At 43.0% G+C, this 20,371-nt stretch overlaps 1 protein-coding gene across 2 annotated transcripts in view; it reads right to left on the bottom strand.

The window, feature by feature from the left end:
• Window positions 1-3,201: 3,201 nt before the first annotated feature.
• The window catches only part of vps9d1 (VPS9 domain containing 1), a 31,274-nt gene continuing 14,104 nt past the window's right edge, over window positions 3,202-20,371 (bottom strand). The window contains exons 5-16 of one of the 2 annotated variants that reach the window (XM_014124301.3): window positions 20,055-20,169; window positions 13,409-13,471; window positions 12,549-12,601; window positions 12,148-12,235; window positions 11,917-12,002; window positions 11,336-11,805; window positions 11,117-11,246; window positions 10,482-10,687; window positions 10,106-10,184; window positions 7,921-8,025; window positions 6,762-6,878; window positions 3,202-5,613 (exon numbers count right to left, since the gene is read on the bottom strand). In XM_014124301.3, coding sequence (XP_013979776.1) covers window positions 6,767-6,878; window positions 7,921-8,025; window positions 10,106-10,184; window positions 10,482-10,687; window positions 11,117-11,246; window positions 11,336-11,805; window positions 11,917-12,002; window positions 12,148-12,235; window positions 12,549-12,601; window positions 13,409-13,471; window positions 20,055-20,169 — 1,507 coding nt within the window. In that variant the 3' untranslated portion in view covers window positions 3,202-5,613; window positions 6,762-6,766. The remainder of the gene's footprint in view (window positions 5,614-6,761; window positions 6,879-7,920; window positions 8,026-10,105; window positions 10,185-10,481; window positions 10,688-11,116; window positions 11,247-11,335; window positions 11,806-11,916; window positions 12,003-12,147; window positions 12,236-12,548; window positions 12,602-13,408; window positions 13,472-20,054; window positions 20,170-20,371) is intronic. The other variant, XM_014124302.3, reaches the window with a different exon arrangement.

The raw sequence follows: 20,371 nt of genomic DNA, 5'->3' as shown, positions 1-20,371 counted from the left end.
ATTCCTTTGACCTCATGGCTTGGTTTCTGCTCTGACATGCACTGTCAACTGTAGGACCTTAGAGACAGGCGTGCCTTTCCAAATCATGTTCATCAATTGAAAAAAAAAAATCACATTTATTTAACCAGGTAGGCCAGTTGAGAACAAGTTCTCATTTACAACTGCGACCTGGCCAAAAAAAAAAACTAAGCAGTGCATCAAAAACAACACAGTTACACAAACAAACGTACAGTCAATAACACAAAAGAAAAATAGATGTTTCTATGTACAGTGTGTACAAATGTAGAAGAGTAGGGAGGTAGGCAATAAATAGGCCCTAGAGGCGAAAATAATTCCAATTTAGCATTAATACTGGAGTGATAGATGTGCAGATGATGTGCAAGTAGAGATACTGGGGTGCAAAAGAGCAAACATTTACCACAGATGGACTCCAATCAAGTTGTAGAAACAACAGCTCAATTTAGCAAAGGGTCTAAATACTTATTTAAATAAGGTATCTGTTTTTTTTATTTAAGAAATCTTTAGAAAAAAAAAATCAAAAAATGTAGTCATTTTGTCATTATGGGACAATGTGTATAGATAAGTAATTTGTTTTCCATATTTTTAGAATGAGGCTGTAAAGTAAAAATGTGGAAAAAGTCAAGGTGTCTGAATAATTGCCAAATGTTTACATACACTTAGGTTGGAGTCATTATAACTCGTTTTTCAACCACTCCATAAATTTCATGTTAACAAACTATAGTTTTGGCATGTCGATTAGGACATCTACTTTGTGCATGACACAAGTACTTTTTCCAACAATTGTTTAAGACAGATTATTTCACTTATAATTCACTGTGTCACAATTCCAGTGGGTCAGCAGTTTACGTACACTAAGTTGACTGTGCCTTTAAACAGCTTGGAAAATTCCAGAAAATGATGTCATGGCTTTAGAAGCTTCTGATAGGCTAATTGACATCATTTGAGTCAATTGGAGGTGTACCTGTGCATGTATTTCAAGGCCTACCTTCAAACTCAGTGCCTCCTTGCTTGACATCACAGGAAAATCAAAAGAAATCAGCCAAGACCTCAGGGAAAATAATTGTTGACCTCCACAAGTCTGGTTCATCCTTGTGAGCAATTTCCAAATGCCTGAAGGTACCACGTTCATCTGTACAAACAATAGTACGCAAGTATAAACATCATGGGACCACGCAGCCATCATACATGCTCAGGAAGGAGACGCGTTCTGTCTCCTAGAGATGAATGTACTTTGGTGCTTAAAGTGCAAATAAATCCCAGAACAACAGCAAAGGACCTTGTGAAGATGCTGGAGGAAACGGGTACAAAAGTATCTATATCCACAGTAAAACGAGTCCTATATCGACATAACCTGAAAGGCCTCTCAGAAAGGAAGAAGCCACTGCTCCAAAACCGCCATAAAAAAGCCAGACTACGGTTTGCAACTGCACATGGGGACAAAGATTGAACTTTATGGAGAAATGTCCTCTGGTCTGATGAAACAAATTAGAACTGTTTGGCCATAATGACAATCGTCATGTTTGGAGGAAAAAGGGGGATGCTTGCAAGCCAAAAACCACCATCCAAACCGTGAAGCATGGAGGTGGCAGTAGGACTGGTGCACTTCACAAAATAGATGGCATCATGAGGCAGGAAAATTATATGGATATATTGAAGCAACATCTCAAGACATCAATCAGGAAGTTAAAGCTTGGTCGCAAATGGGTCTTCCAAATGGACAATGACCCCAAGCATACTTCCAAAGTTGTGGCAAAATGGCTAAAGGACAAAGTCAAGGTATTGGAGTACCCATCACAAAGCCCTGACCTCAATCCCATAGAACATTTGTGGGCAGAACTGAAAAAGCGTGTGCGAGTAAGGAGGCCTACAAACCTGACTCAATTACACCAGCTCTGTCAGGAGGAATGGACCAACATTCACCCAACTTATTGTGGGAAGCTTGCGGAAGGCTACCTGAAACGTTTGACCCAGGTTAAACAATTTAAAGGCAATGCTACCAAATACTAATTGAGTGTATGTAAACTTCTGACCCACTGGGAATGTGATGAAAGAAATAAAAGTTGAAATAAACCATCTCTACTATTATTCTGACATTTCACATTCTTAAAATAAAGTGATGCTAGCTGACCAAAAACAGGGATTTTTTACTGGGATTAAATTTCAGGAATTGTGAAAAACTGAGTTTAAATGCATTTGGCTAACATGTATGTAAACTTCCGACTTCAACTATGTACACACACAAATTGGGTTTGGCAGACGCCAGGAGAACGCTACCTGCCCGAATGCATAGTGCCAGCTGTAAAGTTTAGTGGAGGAGGAATAACGGTCTGGGGCTGTTTTTCATGGTTCAGGCTAGGCCCGTTAGTTCCAGTGAAGGGAAATCTTAATGCTACAGCATACAATGACAATCCTGTGCTTCCAACTTTGTAGCAACAGTTTGGTGAAGGCCCCTTTCCTGTTTCAGCATGACAATGCCCGTGTGCACAAAGCGAGGTCCATACAGAAATGGTTTGCCGAGATTGGTGGAAGAACTGCACTGGCCTTCACAGAGCCCTGATCTCAACCCCATCAAACACCTTTGGGATGAATTGGAACAGCGACTTCAAGCCAGGCCTAATCGCCCAACATCAGGTCCCGACCTCACTAATGCTCGTGGCTGAATGGAATTTAAGTCCCTGCAGCAATGTTCCAACATCTAGTGGAAAGCCTTCCCAGAAGAGTGGAGGCTATTATAGCAGCAAAGGGAGATACTGACCCCATATTAATACCCATGATTTTGGAATGAGATATTCAACAAGCAGGTACCCACATATTTTTGTTCATGCAGTGTAGATGTGTAGAGAAGAGAAAAGACATTGGTTAAAATGTATATATTTTTTTAAGTAGTCAGCCTGGAAAGTGACCATTGCCTTTATCTCCAGTGCTTTGAGTGACTGTTAGAGCCTGGTAGAAACTAACTAGTCACCTCTCAGCACATGTCCCCTAGACACTATAAAACATAGAAATAGAATCCAAATATCCAGACAACTGGACTCTATTTCTAAACATTCTTAAAAAAAAATTATACATCTGTTACGCACACCTCTTGGAGGGAACGCAACACCCTGCTACACTCAACTCCCCGTGGAGTGAAAGAGGTATGGGATTACAGGTGTGGGTACAGATGACAGAGGCAGAGAATTTTATCACAAGGAATTTATTTCCTTCACACGGTAATTTGGGGAAAAGGGGCTGGACGGAACCAAAGCAAAGAGAGTAAAAAGTTAAAGAGCCCCCTCTCCTACCTTACCTACCCATTACTTACCCATCTTAGTACCACCTGGCACGCCAATACAGGGGATGGTCCGCCCAGGTCTTACCTAGTGTGCATAGACATAGTAAATACTACGGGTATATGTATGCCCGCAGGCCTCTTGCCTAAGCACTCCCAAGGTGCCTTCCCCTTCGGGAACAAAAATAGAATAATTACTAACGTAAAGTGAACAAATTCAATAATCAAAAGTCCTTTTGACATACGTCTGCAGGACCAGCTACAAAATACTTTACAACAATTATACAGACCAACAACAAAACACAGGACATACTAAGAAGCTCTCCTAACAAGGCAACACTGGCTTTTATCCAGCTGGGGAAGGAGTTTGTAATTGCCGACAGCTGTATCTCCTGACGAGAGGGCGGGGTCAGAGCGCCAATCTGAAATGGGGCCAACCAATCAGCTGCTTTGGACTTCAGGAAGCCCTTTCCTAAAATACACATACATATACACAAACAAACCCAAAACACAGAAACTGGGGAATGTAACATCACTGGGGCTAAGCTTCCTGCCATCCAGGACCTATATACTAGGCGGTGTCAGAGGAAGGCCCAAAAAAATCATCAAAGACTACAGTCACCCAAGTAATAGACGGTTCGCTCTGCTACCGCATGGCAAGCAGTACTGGAGCGCCAAGTCTAGGTCCAAAAGGCTCCTCAACAGCTTCTACCCCCAAGCTATAAGACTGCTAAACAATTAGTCAAATGGCCACCCGGACTATGTGCATTGACCCCCCCCCCCCCGTTTTTACACTGCTGCTACTCACTGTTTATCGTCTATGCATAGTCACTTCACCCCTACCTCCATGTACAAATTACCTCGACTACCCTGTACATTGACTCGGTACCCCCTGTATATAGCCTCATTGTTGCTATTTTATTACGTAACTTATATTTATTAAACTTTAGTTTATTTAGTAAATATTTTATTAACTGCATTGTTGATTAAGGGCCTGTAAGTAAGCGTTTCACGGTAAGGTCTGTTGTATTCGGCGCATGTGACAAATAAAATTTGATTTGATAAAACTCTTTAATTAACATGGCTCAACCTAATACTGTAATAACACCAGTTCATGATACATTCTGTAAGTATAAAACACCATTGTTGTGAAAACATTAAACCATGATGTCAAAATGCCTTTCATATGTTAGCAGTCCCTGCTGCTTTAACATTTAATCTGCAAGTGCATGCTTGCGCGCACACTATTACAGTGATTTTGTTTAAGTGATGGGGATTTCAGAAGTGGGACAAAGCTAAACTGCAAAAGTTATAATTAAAAAGTAAGTATTACCAATTTCTGTTCTAAGATGCTCCTAAAGAGCAATTAAACACACCCCCTTGTGAATCCCCTCTATAACGCCATCCACCCAAGAGCACAAAATATAAAAGATTACTTCTAAATATCTCCCAACAAGTTATTACTAACTCATTTGAACAGGAAATTTGTTTTAAATCATGGTCACATGGGGGCCCCATATCTCAATTTTGCATGTCCTTTTACACAGAGGATTTGTTCCCACACATTATTGCACACACACACATTCTCAGGTAGCACAATAAATACCAACCTAGTTCTTTTCTTTAGCATTATCCTAAAACATCTCCTGAATGCAAGGATTAAAATGAAACTAGAATCTAAATACATCTAAAGGCATCTGGGTCTTCATTTCCACATCTCCTCTCCTAAAATAAGAATCATTTATCATAATTTACTGTAAGCATCTACACAATCATTTATCAATCCATGCTTTTTTAGAGTTTCAAAAATACACACATTTTGCTCTATGGTGGTAAATGACAGGGTCAGTTCATAAATGAAAGTAATAAAAATGTGCAATATTGGACAATAGCGATAAAATATTTTCTAGACCTCAGTGACTTATGACAAAGCTTCAAGCATTTGACCTAAATACCCCTCAAATAAGGGGACTCATAACCAAAGACGATGTAGTCCATCCAGACCATTCCACATTGCAGCTAGTCCAAGTAACAATCAACAGGCCATGTCAAATCACTTGGCTGAACACACTTGGCTGAACACAAACAGAACTTGGAAATCATGTCCAGCCCATCAGAACCATTGTTGCATAGAAACTACAGTTCAATAGGGATCACTTTAAAAAAAAAGAAAATGTATTTGAAAGCCGAAGTATAGGATCCTTTCTTGCGCAGAACATCTGAATTAAGTTGAATGGTGGTCCAGTCTGCAGCTAACAGGCACTGCCACTCCAGAGCACTGCAACAAGGGGAAATACTGGTTTCCATTTCAAAGCAGCACTCTGAAACAGCAAACAATAAGCACTCAATTCATTGGTACCAAACACCCAGATACACAATTTGTGACCAACAATGTGCTCAAGTGTCCTGTTACTGTATTTAATGGATGCCCTTTCAATCAATAAACTTGTGGGTTGAATGTTCTTAGGTGTAAAAAAAAGTAGCTATTCGCTTGGTCCAGGGTTGCATTCCGATCCGTTACCCTTCTACCCAAAGTGTACACTTGCTTACACCCCCTCATGGAGTTAAAAGCATTGGATTAGTGTAAGCATGGGCTAGGGAGTTTCCCTTTTACACCAGTCCATTCCTTCTGACATCCATAAGGGGTGAAAGAGTCCACACTTCAGAGAGAAGGGGAGAGAATCAGACTACAGCACTAGCCTGCACCTCCATGTTATGTAGAAGTGCAGTACCGTGCCCATGTGTGTAGTTATACAGAATCAATTCAGATCAACAGGAGCTGAACTAAGAATGCCAATAATCCCCAAATTCAAATAAAATGATTCGATTAAATTCTGTAAAACATTGATTGGCCACTCAATGAGAAAAGGCTACAGGGACACTCCAAATCATCCCCCTTTATATCCATGGCGACAACGGACTGTTCCATTTAGGACGCATGAATTGGGAGGAGATCGGATTGACGTTTAAACTAAATCTGTTATTCCATCTGAAATGTGAAACAGAGGAGTCCTTCTCATAACTGAACAGCCTTGCATAACTGACAGCTCTGCAGACAGAGCACACTTTTAAGTCAAATGTTTAGTTAGCATGGATTAATTATGTCACCGGGAGTTTAGGTGGGACTGTTTGATGATGTCACATAGAATTTACACAGGGATTAATTCTCCAGCTCTGGGAAGACTGCTCAATGGCCCGCTATACTATACGACATCCAACTTCATAGATACTGAGAACAATGAACCCTCCAACCCCAATCAGTTCAATCACTTCTAGTTGGGCCCTTCTCAATGTTATCATAGAATCCTCAACTTAACAATGGTAAAATTAAGTGAAATGTTAAGGGTAACATAAAAACAATTGAGATTAAAAACGAAATAATATTGAAGAATTGCCTCTAAATGAGGATGCATTTGAGAAAGATCTTGTTTGTACTCAGTGTGACTTGATCATCTTGGATGTATATTACCTGTATCAGGCAGATTTAGTGTTGTGCAACTGAAAACCTCCTGTGTGCAATGACTCCACATATTGCAGAGCACTTTGCATAGAGGTCAAGCAGTAGCCCTCCTCTCCAATCAGATACCTGAGATAGAGAAGAACTGTTAGAACTCTCTGCACCATCGTTGTACAATTTACAGACAGATCAATAAAAGAAATTCAACATAACCGCATCTTGGTAATCATCATTGTAGATGGAGTGATTGAATACCAACACCTGATATGTTATTCATTTATTCCATTTTGCCCTTAACAACAAACCAACGCTCACATCATTTCCTTCTGAGGATTACCATAAAGATGGTTTTATGCAACAACTTCCCTCATATCAGACCATACCATGACTAAACAAGGCAAATGGTCCAGTAAAACAAGTTTTTTTCCTGGCCCATCTGTATATAAAAGGGGGAGGGAAGAGCAGATTTGTGGGGAGGATGAAAAGGGGGGACAGTGGGCAGGGTGGAGGTTTTCTTAAGGGAGCAGTGAAAGGCCTGAGCCTCAAGTCAACTCTGGGTGACCTTAAGCTAATGAGACCAAGACACGAGAGCAACTCATGCCAGGGCTATGTGTGTGAGAGAGATCGAGTGAGTGAGAGAAAGAGAGATCGAAAGATATCTATCCTTAAGCTTCTATGGTGGGGGTGGGCAGGGGGCGCGTGCTTTTATAGGCATGTAAATAACATCACCCCATCCTCTTTACTTTTTGACGTGTCATTCTGGAAATCACAGCAATAATTCCTACATGGGGGGCCCGCCTCGGTAGGGCCTTGGACCCAGTGAGCCCAGCCTTCCCTACACTCTGCTCTTCCAAACCACTGAGCTGTATAAACATCAAGTAGGCTTTTATTTGTATTTTTATTGGAAAGGAAAACCAAACCAGAATATCCCCACATTCCTTTATCACTGCCAATCTAACCAGCCTATTAAAGGCTGTTTTTACTAAGATAAATAGAGCTCTCGGGTGTGGTCTGAGCTGACACGCAAGGGGAAACTGATACAGACTAAGCCAGAGGGTGATAGTCTACAGAGTCAGGAGTTGAGATTGGAAGGGGAGAGGTACAATGGAGTTGGGGACATGTTTTCTGTGAGGTGAACTTTTAAAAGTGTGTGTGTAAGTTGGAGACCTACCCTTCGTGAATGAACTCCTCCAGGGCAGCACACTCTGACACCAGCTGAGGCAGCTCACAGTGCAGAGCCACATAGGAGAGGATGGGCAACAAGTCATCTGCCCCACTAACAAAGAAACAGAGAAGAAGCCAAGTAATTACAAACAGTTAAAAATCAAATCAAATCATATTTGAAATGGTTGTGTTGGAATTCAAGTGTTAAAAACTTTTATAATCTGTTGTGCTACACATTTTCACTAATGATAATATCTCCACTGGTCCAGTGATCCTTGTTAATCACCCATCACACGCAATCACAGATTGCTTTGCGTGAGAAGGTGGATGACTGTCCCCTTACTGACCCAGCCAGAGGTAACCAAATCCCTGGCATGCAAGTTAAAGAGGTGTGGACCGTGTCATATAACCCCAGAGAGCCAGGGCTCACACTTTACACCCATAATCAAAACCAAAAAATATTTAAATAAAATCACACCCTCCTTAACTGTAAATATGCACAGACACATATATTCCTAGAATCTTCAAATTAGTGTCTACAAATTCCAGTTTTAGCATAAATATCAAATTCAGGGTCAAACATGAAACGTCATAATGCAACCAGTCATAGACAAAGTTGACATAATTAAAAAGCCAGTACATTGTTATCAGAAAAATCAGATTGAAATCAAAAATGAAACGGTTAATTTGAGAAAAACATTTTGATATTGAAAAAGACAAATTGAAAAGAGATGTAGAGGAGTGTGAGGGAGAAAAAGAAATCGAAATGGGAGTTGGTTCAGACAAAAGAGGATGGAGAAAACAAAATGAGCCCCCACCTGGTCAGAAACAATAGAAAGAATGAGACGAACAATGAATGAGGAAGTTGGCTGCGGACTGCGTGTGTGTGTAAAAAGGAAACGAAGGTGACAAGAAAAAAGGGAAAATGGAATGATAATGTTCACACATGCATACTGCATTCATACTTTCATGTGAACACAATAGAAAGTAATTAGTGAGAATAATGGCCACATTGAACCCATTCATTCATTCTACAGTCTCAAACTGACAACTCAGAATAGGAAGCACTTCTTTCAATAGTGTGGGCAACCTTTTTCTTCAAGTGAAACACACTGAACATTAACAAGCAATGGAGAAAAGATATTACCCCCTAAAATGGAAACTGTTGGAAACAGTATGCCATGTTCAAAACCAAACATCACACACACCCCAAAATATCTTGACTAGACCTAGCTGACTAAACTCCACGCTGAAGGAAGTTCCTGATGAACTCCACCAACAGAGTGGAGCAGAGACCAGGCTTTGTGGAATTCAGCTCGGACTACATCGATACAAGGAGACAGATACAGAGCATGAGCTTTTCTCTGAATGCCACTAAAACATTAATATGAGACAGAGAGAAAATGAGAGGGACAGAGATTTGTTTTGTTGGGCGGGGGAGCATAGAATTGGAGCCCACATCCTCTAACAGTTTTGTTTTAAAGGCGCCTTGTATAAGCTCATGCAATGGGCTACGATGCAGACAGCTGTTTACTGGCCGTCATTTAGGTAGCTTGTGGACTGGCTCTTAAATGTTTGTGATCTACCTCATCAGTTTCCTGCCTACACTGGCAAGCCTCGTTAAATCATCAAGTAGTAGACCCCTAAATCAAGCAAACAACCCAGTAAACTTCCTCACTATATTACTCGCCCCCCACCCAAACCTCAAGCATGACTTGGCGTCTACACTCTGTATTCCCTTCAGATGGTCTCTGACCTATAGCTCTTTCTGCTACTCAGTAGAGCTGCTTTCCCTCCCACGGCTCCTATGCTAGCTGGGACCTGCCTGGGTAAGTTCCAGACAAGGCAACCCACTTTGAGGGTCGGCCAGGATGAGGCACTCTGCAGGGGGTGGGGATCCAGACCCCTACTGCGTCTGGCCTTAGTGAGCCCTGATGAAGTCTGACAAGGCGACCACTGACTGAGGCAAGAGGTCCTCAATTATATTAGGATACCCCCCAAAAAATTCTCTACCGTAAGTCATAGTCTTTATAAAGCACAAACAGAAGAATTAGAGGTAAAAACATTGAAATATAAATAACGCTATTTGAAATGTGTGCGAGTCAGAGAGTGAGAAAGAAAGAGAAATCAGCATAGTCCAGCATGTGAGCATGTTCATATTCATAAAAGCAATGTTGCAGTACTAGACTCACATGGCTGCTGTTTTGGAATCCGCCTCATGAAGGCAACAGTAGTCCTCAGCACAAGCACAGATCAGACGCAATGTCCGAACTGCAACAGAACAGAAAGCAAAAACAAAGGTGACTCATAGATAGGCATATGGAAAACAACATCAATAACATTACACAATTAGACCAAACAAGTCAATTCAGCTTCCAGCCTGTATAAAATAAAGTGTACTGGATGTTATTGTGCCAGAGAGACATGGATTTGTCCCCCATGGCATTCATTCAGCATTCAATAAACAATGGTGCTGGTAGAGATCAAATGCTTCCCCTGTATGAGTAATGTGAAGAACACTTCCCACACTATCATTGTCCAGTGAGGGTTTTTAAGGGGTTCACTCACCAATGCACTCCAGCTTTTTCTGGGGACAGCAATCTCTGCACAGCAAGCGAAGCTCCTGCACTGCTGATTCATAGGGGTAGGAACCATGCATCACAACAGGGTCTTGGGGGTACAGTTTTGATGCGACACCAATGTCACCAGGTGAGGCGTCCTGATACAGCCTCATACTGGACTCAAAGGACAGCTCCCTCTCTCTGTGGACCTTCCTGCATAGTCCAGGACACACAAAGATGCAAGGGGTTACCCATGACTAATCAACAGGTTTTGTGACATGACTGACAGCCTGAACTACTTTCTAAATGGACATTAGATTGAATAGATCAACGAATGGTTGCACAACAAACTTGTAACAGGTCTAGAAATCATCTCACTAAACAGTTTCTACTTGTAGCCTACTGACGCCATCTACTGACCACTGCCTGACATCCGCCTCATTCTGCATACAAGGAGGTTTCAATCATCATCATAACAAAATATGTAAATGTGATCAGAGCAGCAAAATACATAGTGTTGGACTGGGTTTTAGTATATTGGCCATAAAAATGTAAGCAGTCGTATAAGCACTGACTGTAAATTAAAAGACTAGAAAATTGTAAAAAAGCAAAACGAGGGGATAAGACTTGAAGCTGCTTTACCTGAAGAGGGTCAACAGAGGTCTCCAGATGGGAGTGAAGAAGGCTTCCTCTATGCTGGCCACACACAGGTCCTTAGAACTGGCTGTGTTCAGACACTCAAATGAGAGCAGACACAGAGACAGCAGTTGATCTGGAACACAAACAAATATGTTTATCATTTGTTCTATATATTTTCCATTAGAGAACACATTTCCTGTCAAAGTGAGGTTTACTACTAACCAATGGCAATATGGATGTCCTTCACTATAGCCTTCAGGTGCTTTTTGAGAGCATGCATCTCCAAGTCCTGAACAAGGGACTCCTGATCTAACTGTGATGGTTCAAAGATCATGTCAGGGTCCCTATGAGAGGGAGCCCGGTCCATCTGTGTCAGGAACTGCTCCATATCCTCAAACAAATTCTCCCTGTCCAGAGTATGTGGCCCATCACTATCCAACTCCGCCTCGTTGGCATTATGGTCATGGGAGGAGGAGATATTGAAAGAGGCGTCGGAGGACAGACTGTGACCCGTGGCAGATTTTGAAACGTTCTGATGGGAGTCTGAGATCAACAAGCTCTGAGTGCTGCGGGAGGGTTTCATGGGCAGGGCAGGACTTGCAGGTAGACTCTTGCTCACGATTGGATAGAGCCTGTTGTAAACTCTGTACTGGAGCCTTTTCAGTAGCTTAATCACAGGGTGGTCTGGACAGCTAGGATACACAGAGCACAAAACACAAGTTACTCCTCTATTCAAATGGAAATTAAGTAACATTATGTTTGGCAAAATAGATGACTGCCTTGTGCTGCCTCGTGTTCAGTACCTGAGAAGACATGAAACAAGGCCGGTGACCAAGGTGGCATCATCAGGATTTTTCTTGAGTTTCGCTTTCCAAAGCTTGGGCCAGTCCTGTAAGTCAAACACATACACAGGATGAGGGCACAACTCGACAGCAGTCACTTAGCCAATAACCTTCTCATTCTCTGAAAACAAACACTAAAGTTCACTTATCAACACAAAAGCTTGTCAAGTTGTCACTGAACTCTGAACTCACATGATCTTGTTCATATTCCAAAGTATTTGTGTACAGAACACGTTGTTCCTGTTCTTCTCCAGTAATTGTTCCAGATGCAGCAAACCTCCTGCATACAGCACAGACAGATTACTAATCTGGTATATGGATGTAACTGGAGCTCAGCTCCAAGCACCATTCAATGACTTTCATTCATACTATATCAATCATGGGTGGATTGAGTGGTCAATGAAGGGAAATCGTTTGGAAATATTCTATACTTAACTGCAAGCACACAAGTATCGGCTTTCTGTTCTGATTCTAATCCCTACACAGTTATACTTCCGACATTTCGTATGCTGTTAGCCTGTAAGGTCATAGAACTGTGAGACTTGTACTGTTATGTGTACCGAGCTCTACTGTCAGAGTGGATGAATGTTCACCTGTTGGCCTCCTCCTGCAGCCTCAGTCTCCTTTCCTCCATCTTCCTTTGGAGCTTCACAGACATTAAGGAACTCTTCCCAAATGTCCACTGGCTCTAAACATTATATAGCAGCTCACCCCAAAGCTATATGCCTACCACCATGGACAACCAATAGCATTCATTATCTCAGAAGGTGTTTACCTTTAAACACCAATAGGTCGATCACTATAATAGATGTAACCCTTTAGGCCACTCCTTGCGTGGTCTGCGGGTGTGTCCGGTACGCCAGTGCATGAGGTGTCTGGAATATGTGTTCCAAGGGTCACACGTAGGGATCCTTGAACCAAGATACCATAATTTGGTTCCTGGTCTTACTCAAGTGGGCAGTCTTACCTAATAACCCCTAGACTTATATAATAATAATAATAATAATAATAATAATAATAATAATAATAATAAACTGACCCCGAAAGTCTAGCCTGACGAGTCGACAACTCACACCAAATTCTTCCGCTGCTCTGTCATTCGCTACATACTTTCGTCTGAGACTGCCATCATTGAAGTCTTTTGTGATGAGGGGCATTGTACAAAACAAAGTCATCAGCGATTGGATCGTCTCTAACCAATCATAGTATCAAAGCCAATGACAATGTCAAACCGCTGCTTTACCCACGTGTGTTCTGGCTCCGGCCCAACCCACAAATCAGACGGTCCCGAATGTGTTCGTATTCGGTGAAGGGTCGGGGAGGTACTCAGATACAAACTCACTGCGGAGAAGAAACTAATGTCCGTGGGTGTGGCCTAGTGTTTGGCTGAAGCAAGGACTCTGGGTAGCCAGGCAACTGAAAGTCCACATTAAATATCAGAAACGAAGGATACAGCATCTTGCCTGGCCTTGGCAATAATCAGGTTCTCCATCATCTGCCTCTGAAGAGAGAGAGTCTGAAAGAAAATGTATAAATATTTTAGATTTCTATACCCTTTCTAGAGATGTTAAAAGCATGCATGTCAGATATCTCACACACAATGTCATTAGTAAATAAGACAAGCAAGTCAGAATTCTTGTTGAAAGGTAAACATAAAAAAGTTATTATCACCTCAACACTACAACCAGTATTAGCCTGAGGTCGGCTAACTGCTGGCCGATTGCATTATATATGGCTTATCAGGGTCTGAACAATGAAACGTCATAGTTTAAGGGTTGTCATTGATTGCACTCTTGAGTAGACTACTGAAGAAGTCACTCCTAACCACCCTGCGAGTATATACGAGGAAGTCTGTGCTACATCTCTTAGTGTGCATAACGCATCATTGGAACAATTAAAGTACATGGATATAAAAAGTACGTGGACATCTGTTCGTCATTAATATGGAGTTGGTCCCCCCTTTGCTGCTATAACAGCCTTCCCTCTTCTGGGAAGGCTTTCCACAAGATGTTGGAACATTGCTGCGGGGACTTGTTTCCATTCAGCCACAAGAGCATTAGTGAGGTCGGGCACTGATGTTGGGCGATTAGGCCTGGCTTGTAGACGGTGTTCCAATTCATCCCATGTTTAATGGGGTTGAGGTCAGGGCTCTTTGCAGTCAAGTTCTTCCACACCGATCTTGACAAACCATTTCTGTATGGACCTCGCTTTGTGCACAGGGGCATTGTCATGCTAAAACAGGAAAGGGCTTTCCCCAAACTGTTGCCACAAAGTTGGAAGCACAGAATCGTAGGAAGCACAGAATCATCTAGAATGTCATTGTATTCGGATTTCCCTTCACTGGAACTAAGGGCCTAGCCCCGAACCATAAAAAAACAGCCCCAGACCATCATTTCTCCTCCACTAAACGTTACAGTTGGCACTATGCATTCGGGCAGGTTGCATTCTCCTGGCATTTTCTAAACCCAGATTCGTCCCTTGGACTGCCATATGGTGAAGCTTGATTCATCAATCCAGAGAACACTTTTCCACTGCTACAGAGCCAACACTGCTCCCGACGAACAGTTCTTGTGCTGACGATGCTTTCAGAGGCAGTTTTTTGGTAGTGAGTATTGCAACCGAGGACAGACGATTTTTATGCGCTATGAGCTTCAGCTCTCGGCGGTCCCGTTCTGTGAGCTTGTGGCCTACCACTCTGTAGATCATCACATTCTTCACCAACCTATTGATTTCATCTGAACACACTTGACACATGACCATACCTTTTGCAATTTCGGCACTGCAACGGCTTTCACAAAACGCTCTCACTGCATATCTTACATATCCCAGCTTCACGAGTAGGCAGATACTTCTTCAAACATCAGTAAAATCGATTGACTTTCCTCCATCTATTACACGGTTTAGTCGACATGCTTTAACCACTCCTGGAATCTTCTATGTAAGATAACTAATCACAATGTCCAACAAGACTCCAGATATGACACCGTAAAAAGATTTACAAAATAAAATGGTAGTATCTTGTTGTGTCGTGGCTGAACAAGGACATGGATAATATACATCTAGCTGGTTTGTCTATGTATCAGCAGGACAGAAAGGCAGCGTCGTGTAAGCTCAAGGGGGAGGTGTGTCTTTGTTAACAACAATTGGTGCACAATCTCTAATATTAAGGAAGTCTCGAGGTTCTGCTCGCCTGAGTTAGAATACCTCATGATAAGCTGTGGACCACACTATTTACCAAGAGAGTTTATCTATATTTTTCGTAGCTGTTTATTTACCACCACAAACCAATGTTGGCGCACTCAACGAGCTGTATAGGGCAATAGGCAAATAAGAAAATACTCATCCAAAGGCGGCACTCCTGGTGGCCGGTGACTTTAATGCATGAAAACTGAAATCTGTCTTACCTCATTTCTACCAGCATGTCAGCTGTGTAACTAGAGGTGAAAATAAAAAAAATAAAAACACCTGTAGATCACCTTTATTCGACACACAAAAACGCACACTAAGCTCTCCCTTGTCTTCCATTTGGCAAATCTGACCATAACGCTATCCTCCTGATTCCTGCTTACAAGATTAAAAAACTCAAACAGGAAGTACCAGTGACACGCTCAATATGGAAGTGGTCCGATGGAGCGGATGCTAAACTACAGCACCAGGATTCATCTGATGCCATTGAGGAGTTAACCACATCAGTCTTCATTAATAAGTGCATCAACGACGTTGTCCCTACAGTGACCGTTACAGGCAATTACAGGCGACATTCGTACTGTGCTAAAGGCTAGAGATGCAGCTTTCAAAGAGCGGGACACTAATCCGGATGCTTATAAGAAATCTCGCTACGACCTCCGACGAACCATCAAACAGGCAAAGCTTCAATACAGGACTAAGATCAAATCCTAATACATCGGCTCTGACACTTGTCAGACGTGGCAGGCCTTGCAAACTATCACAGATTTCAAAAGGGAAACCCAGCCACGAGCTGCCCAGAGATGTGAGCCTACTAGACAAGCTAAATGCCTTCTATGCTCACTTCGAGGGAAGCAACACTGAACCAATTGAGAGCACCAGCTGTCAGACTACTGTGTGATCACGTTCTCCGTAGCCGATGTGAGTAAGACCTTTAAAACAGGTTAACGTCACAAGGCCCAGGGCCAGACTGATAACCAGGATACATACTCAGAGCGTCTTCACTGACATTTTCAACCTCTCCCTGACCCAGTCTGTAATACCTACATGTTCCAAGCAGACCACCATAGTGCCTGTGCCGAAGAACACCAAGGTAACCTGTCTAAACGACTATCGTCCCGATGCACTGACATCCATCTGTAGCCATAAAATGCTTTGAAAGGCTGGTCATGGTTCATATCAACACCATAATCCCAGACACCCTGGACCTACTCCAATTCGCATACCACCCAAACGGATCCACAGATGAAGCTCTCGCTATTGTACTCCACACTGCCCTTTCTCACCTGGATAAGAGAAACACCTATGTAAGAATGCTGTTAATTGACTAAAGCTCAGCGTTCAACACCATAGTGCCCTCCAAGTTCATCACGAAGCTAAGGATCCTGGGACTGATCACCTCCCTCTGCAACGGGATCCTGGACTTCCTAACAGGCCGCAAACAGGTGGTGAGGGTAGGCAACAACACATCCGCCGTGCTTAGTCCCCTCCTGTACGCCTTGTTCACCCACGACTGCGTAGCAGTTCACAACTCCAACACCTTCATTAAGTTTGATGGCAACATGACAGTGGTAGGCCTGATCACCAATGACGATGAGAGCCTATAGGGAGTAGGTCAGAGAGCTGGCAGTGTGGTGCCAGGAGAACAACCTCTCCCTCAACATCAGCAAGACAAAGGAGCTGATCGTGGACTACAGGATATGGAGGGCTGAGCAAGCCCCCAATCAGATTAACAGAGCTGTTGTGGAACGGGTCGAGAGCTTCAAGTTCCTCTGTGTCCATGTCCCTAAGGTTCTATCATGGTCCACACACACCAACGTAGTCGTGAAGAGGGCACGACTGCGCCTCTTCTCCCTCAGGAAGCTGAAAAGATTTGGCATGGGCCCTCAGATCCTCAAAAAGTTCTACAGCTGCACCATTGAGAGCATCTTGGCTGGCTGCATCATCGTGTGGCATGGCAACTGCATGGCATCCGACTGCAAGGCGCTACAGAGGGTAGTGCGTATTGCCCAGTACATCACTGGGGCCGAGCTCCCTGTCATCCAGGACCCCTATACCAGATGGTGTCAGAGGAAGGCCCTAAAAGTTTTCCAAGACTCCAGCCACCCAAGTCATCACATACACTGCTGCTACTGTTTATTATCTGTCATGTGGACTATTCACTTTATTCCTAGTTGTACAGTACCAGTAAAAAGTTTGGACACACCTGCTCATTTCAGGGTTTTTCTTTGTTTTTTCTGTTTTCTACATTGTAGAATAATAGTGAAGACATCAAAACTATGAAATAACACGTATGGAATCATGTAGTAACTACATTTTTTTTTAAAGTGTTAAACAAATCAAAATACACTGCTCAAAAAAATAAAGGGAACACTTAAACAACACAATGTAACTCCAAGTCAATCACACTTCTGTGAAATCAAACTATCCACTTAGGAAGCAACACTGACAAACTTCACATGCTGTTGTGCAAATAGAATAGACAACAGGTGGAAACTATAGGCAATTAGCAAGACACCCCCAATAAAGGAGTGGTTCTGCAGGTGGTGACCACAGACCACTTCTCAGTTCCTATGCTTCCTGGCTGATGTTTTGGTCACTTTTGAATGCTGGCGGTGCTTTCACTCTAGTGGTAGCATGAGACGGAGTCTACAACCCACACAAGTGGCTCAGGTAGTGCAGCTCATCCAGGATGGCACATCAATGCGAGCTGTGGTAAGAAGGTTTGCTGTGTCTGTCAGCGTAGTGTCCAGAGCATGGAGGCGCTACCAGGAGACAGGCCTGTACATCTGGAGACGTGGAGGAGGCCGTAGGAGGGCAACAACCCAGCAGCAGGACTGCTACCTCCGCCTTTGTGCAAGGAGGAGCAGGAGGAGCACTGCCAGAGCCCTGCAAAATGACCTCCAGCAGGCCACAAATGTGCATGTGTCTGCTCAAACGGTCAGAAACAGACTCCATGAGGGTGGTATGAGGGCCCGACGTCCACAGGTGGGGGTTGTGCTTACAGCCCAACACCGTGCAGGACGTTTGGCATTTGCCAGAGAACACCAAGATTGGCAAATTCGCCACTGGCGCCCTGTGCTCTTCACAGATGAAAGCAGGTTCACACTGAGCACATGTGACAGAGTCTGGAGACGCCGTGGAGAACGTTCTGCTGCCTGCAACATCCTCCAGCATGACCGGTTTGGCGGTGGGTCAGTCATGGTGTGGGGTGGCATTTCTTTGGGGGGGGCCGCACAGCCCTCCATGTGCTCGCCAGAGGTAGCCTGACTGCCATTAGGTACCGAGATGAGATCATCAGACCCCTTGTGAGACCATGCTGGTGCGGTTGGCCCTGGGTTCCTCCTAATGCAAGACAATGCTAGACCTCATGTGGCTGAAGTGTGTCAGCAGTTCCTGCAAGAGGAAGGCATTGATGCTATGGACTGGCCCGCCCGTTCCCCAGACCTGAATCCAATTGAGCACATCTGGGACATCATGTCTCGCTCCATCCACCAACGCCACGTTGCACCACAGACTGTCCGGGAGTTGGCAGATGCTTTAGTCCAGGTCTGGGAGGAGATCCCTCAGGAGACCATCCGCCACCTCATCAGGAGCATGCCCAGGCGTTGTAGGGAGGTCATACAGGCACGTGGAGGCCACACACACTACTGAGCCTCATTTTCACTTGTTTTAAGGACATTACATCAAAGTTGGATCAGCCTGTAGTGTGGTTTTCCACTTTAATTTTGAGTGTGACTCCAAATCCAGACCTCCATGGGTTGATAAATTGGATTTCCATTGATTATTTTGTGTGATTTTGTTGTCAGCACATTCAACTATGTAAAGAAAAAAGTATTTAATAACATTATTTCATTCATTCAGATCTAGGATGTGTTAATTTAGTGTTCACTTAATTTTTTTGAGCAGTGTATATTTTATATTTGAGATTCTTCAAAGTAACAACCTTTGCCTTGATGACAACTTTGCACACTGTGATGTCTACACTATTATTTGACAATGTAGTTACTTTAAATATTTTTGTATGCTAATTTCTTTCTTTCATTTTCTTTCTCTTTTTATCCTTTTTTTTGTGACTATTTAGAACATACAATATACTTGTAGTGAAGCCGCTCAACAACTACATCACATTAGTCATCTAACAGACTCACATCCAGAGTGACACACAGAAGCAACCAGGGTCAACGCCCTGCTCAAGGGCACGTCGACAGATCTCCCACAAGGTCTACAACGGGGACCCGAATCAGCGATCCATCAGCCACCGGCCCAAGCTCCCAACCGCCAGGCCACCAGCCCTCCAAGATCCCCACCCCCACAGTTCCTCAAGAGCTGCCCCTCAACCTCACCCATCCCTCAATCCTGGTCCCTCTGACTACCTTTCTTAATGCCTCCTTTAACATATTTGTGACCTCAAATTGATCATTGTTGACAAATTGCACTCCTACCAGAAACCGAAGTTCTTCCGTCTTCCATTCATTCCGTTTTCCATTCATTCTCAATTAATTCATTCAATTGCGCACCATCAGAATCAACCTGCACTTCCACCATTTTCCCTCCTGAGCTCTTGTTGGGTCCAACTTTGATTTTATACCAACATCTGGTACTCAAGTGTGTGTGTTCCCGTGCACAGTATGTGTAGTGAATATAACAGCTGTGTGGATTTCACAACCTTTCTGCTTTACTTTGGATGACATTTCAATTGTGATAAATTGAGGGATCTTGTTATAAACTTGCTGCTACTTTCATTCTAAGTTTAATAATGTGTGAACAAAGCTAAAAAGAAAGTTTGTGATATCCACACAGACGTTATATCCTCTACATAAACGTTTGACACACACACATACAAACTTTGTTCAACTGAATATGGTGTCTGTTTGGTATAAGTGACATAACACACAAACACAAAGACTGACCAGAGAAGTCTTCTGTGTACGGGCCTGAGCAGGGGGCAGTCGGGCCAGACGAGCTTCACAATTTGCTTTCAACTTCTGGTTCAACCGTGATGCCTCCTCTATGGGTGTAAGCTCCCTTTCATATACACAAAAACATACAGAAACGTTTTGTCACATCTTACCAAAGGTTTAAAAAGTATCAAGTCTACAACTGGGGTGGGCACACTATGTGCATTCCAGTTCTGCAGTATTAAAATACTCTGCACTAACCAAGTAATTAAGAAAGAAATCCATAATATACACTGTGTACAAAAAATTACGCCTCTTTCCATGACAGA

This window comes from Salmo salar, chromosome 10, assembly GCF_965601325.2.
Source record: "Salmo salar chromosome 10, fSalSal1, whole genome shotgun sequence".
Classification (NCBI taxonomy): Eukaryota; Metazoa; Chordata; class Actinopteri; order Salmoniformes; family Salmonidae; genus Salmo; species Salmo salar.
The sequence above is the reverse complement of the archived record's forward strand: the minus strand, read 5'-3'. Positions and strand labels throughout refer to the sequence as shown.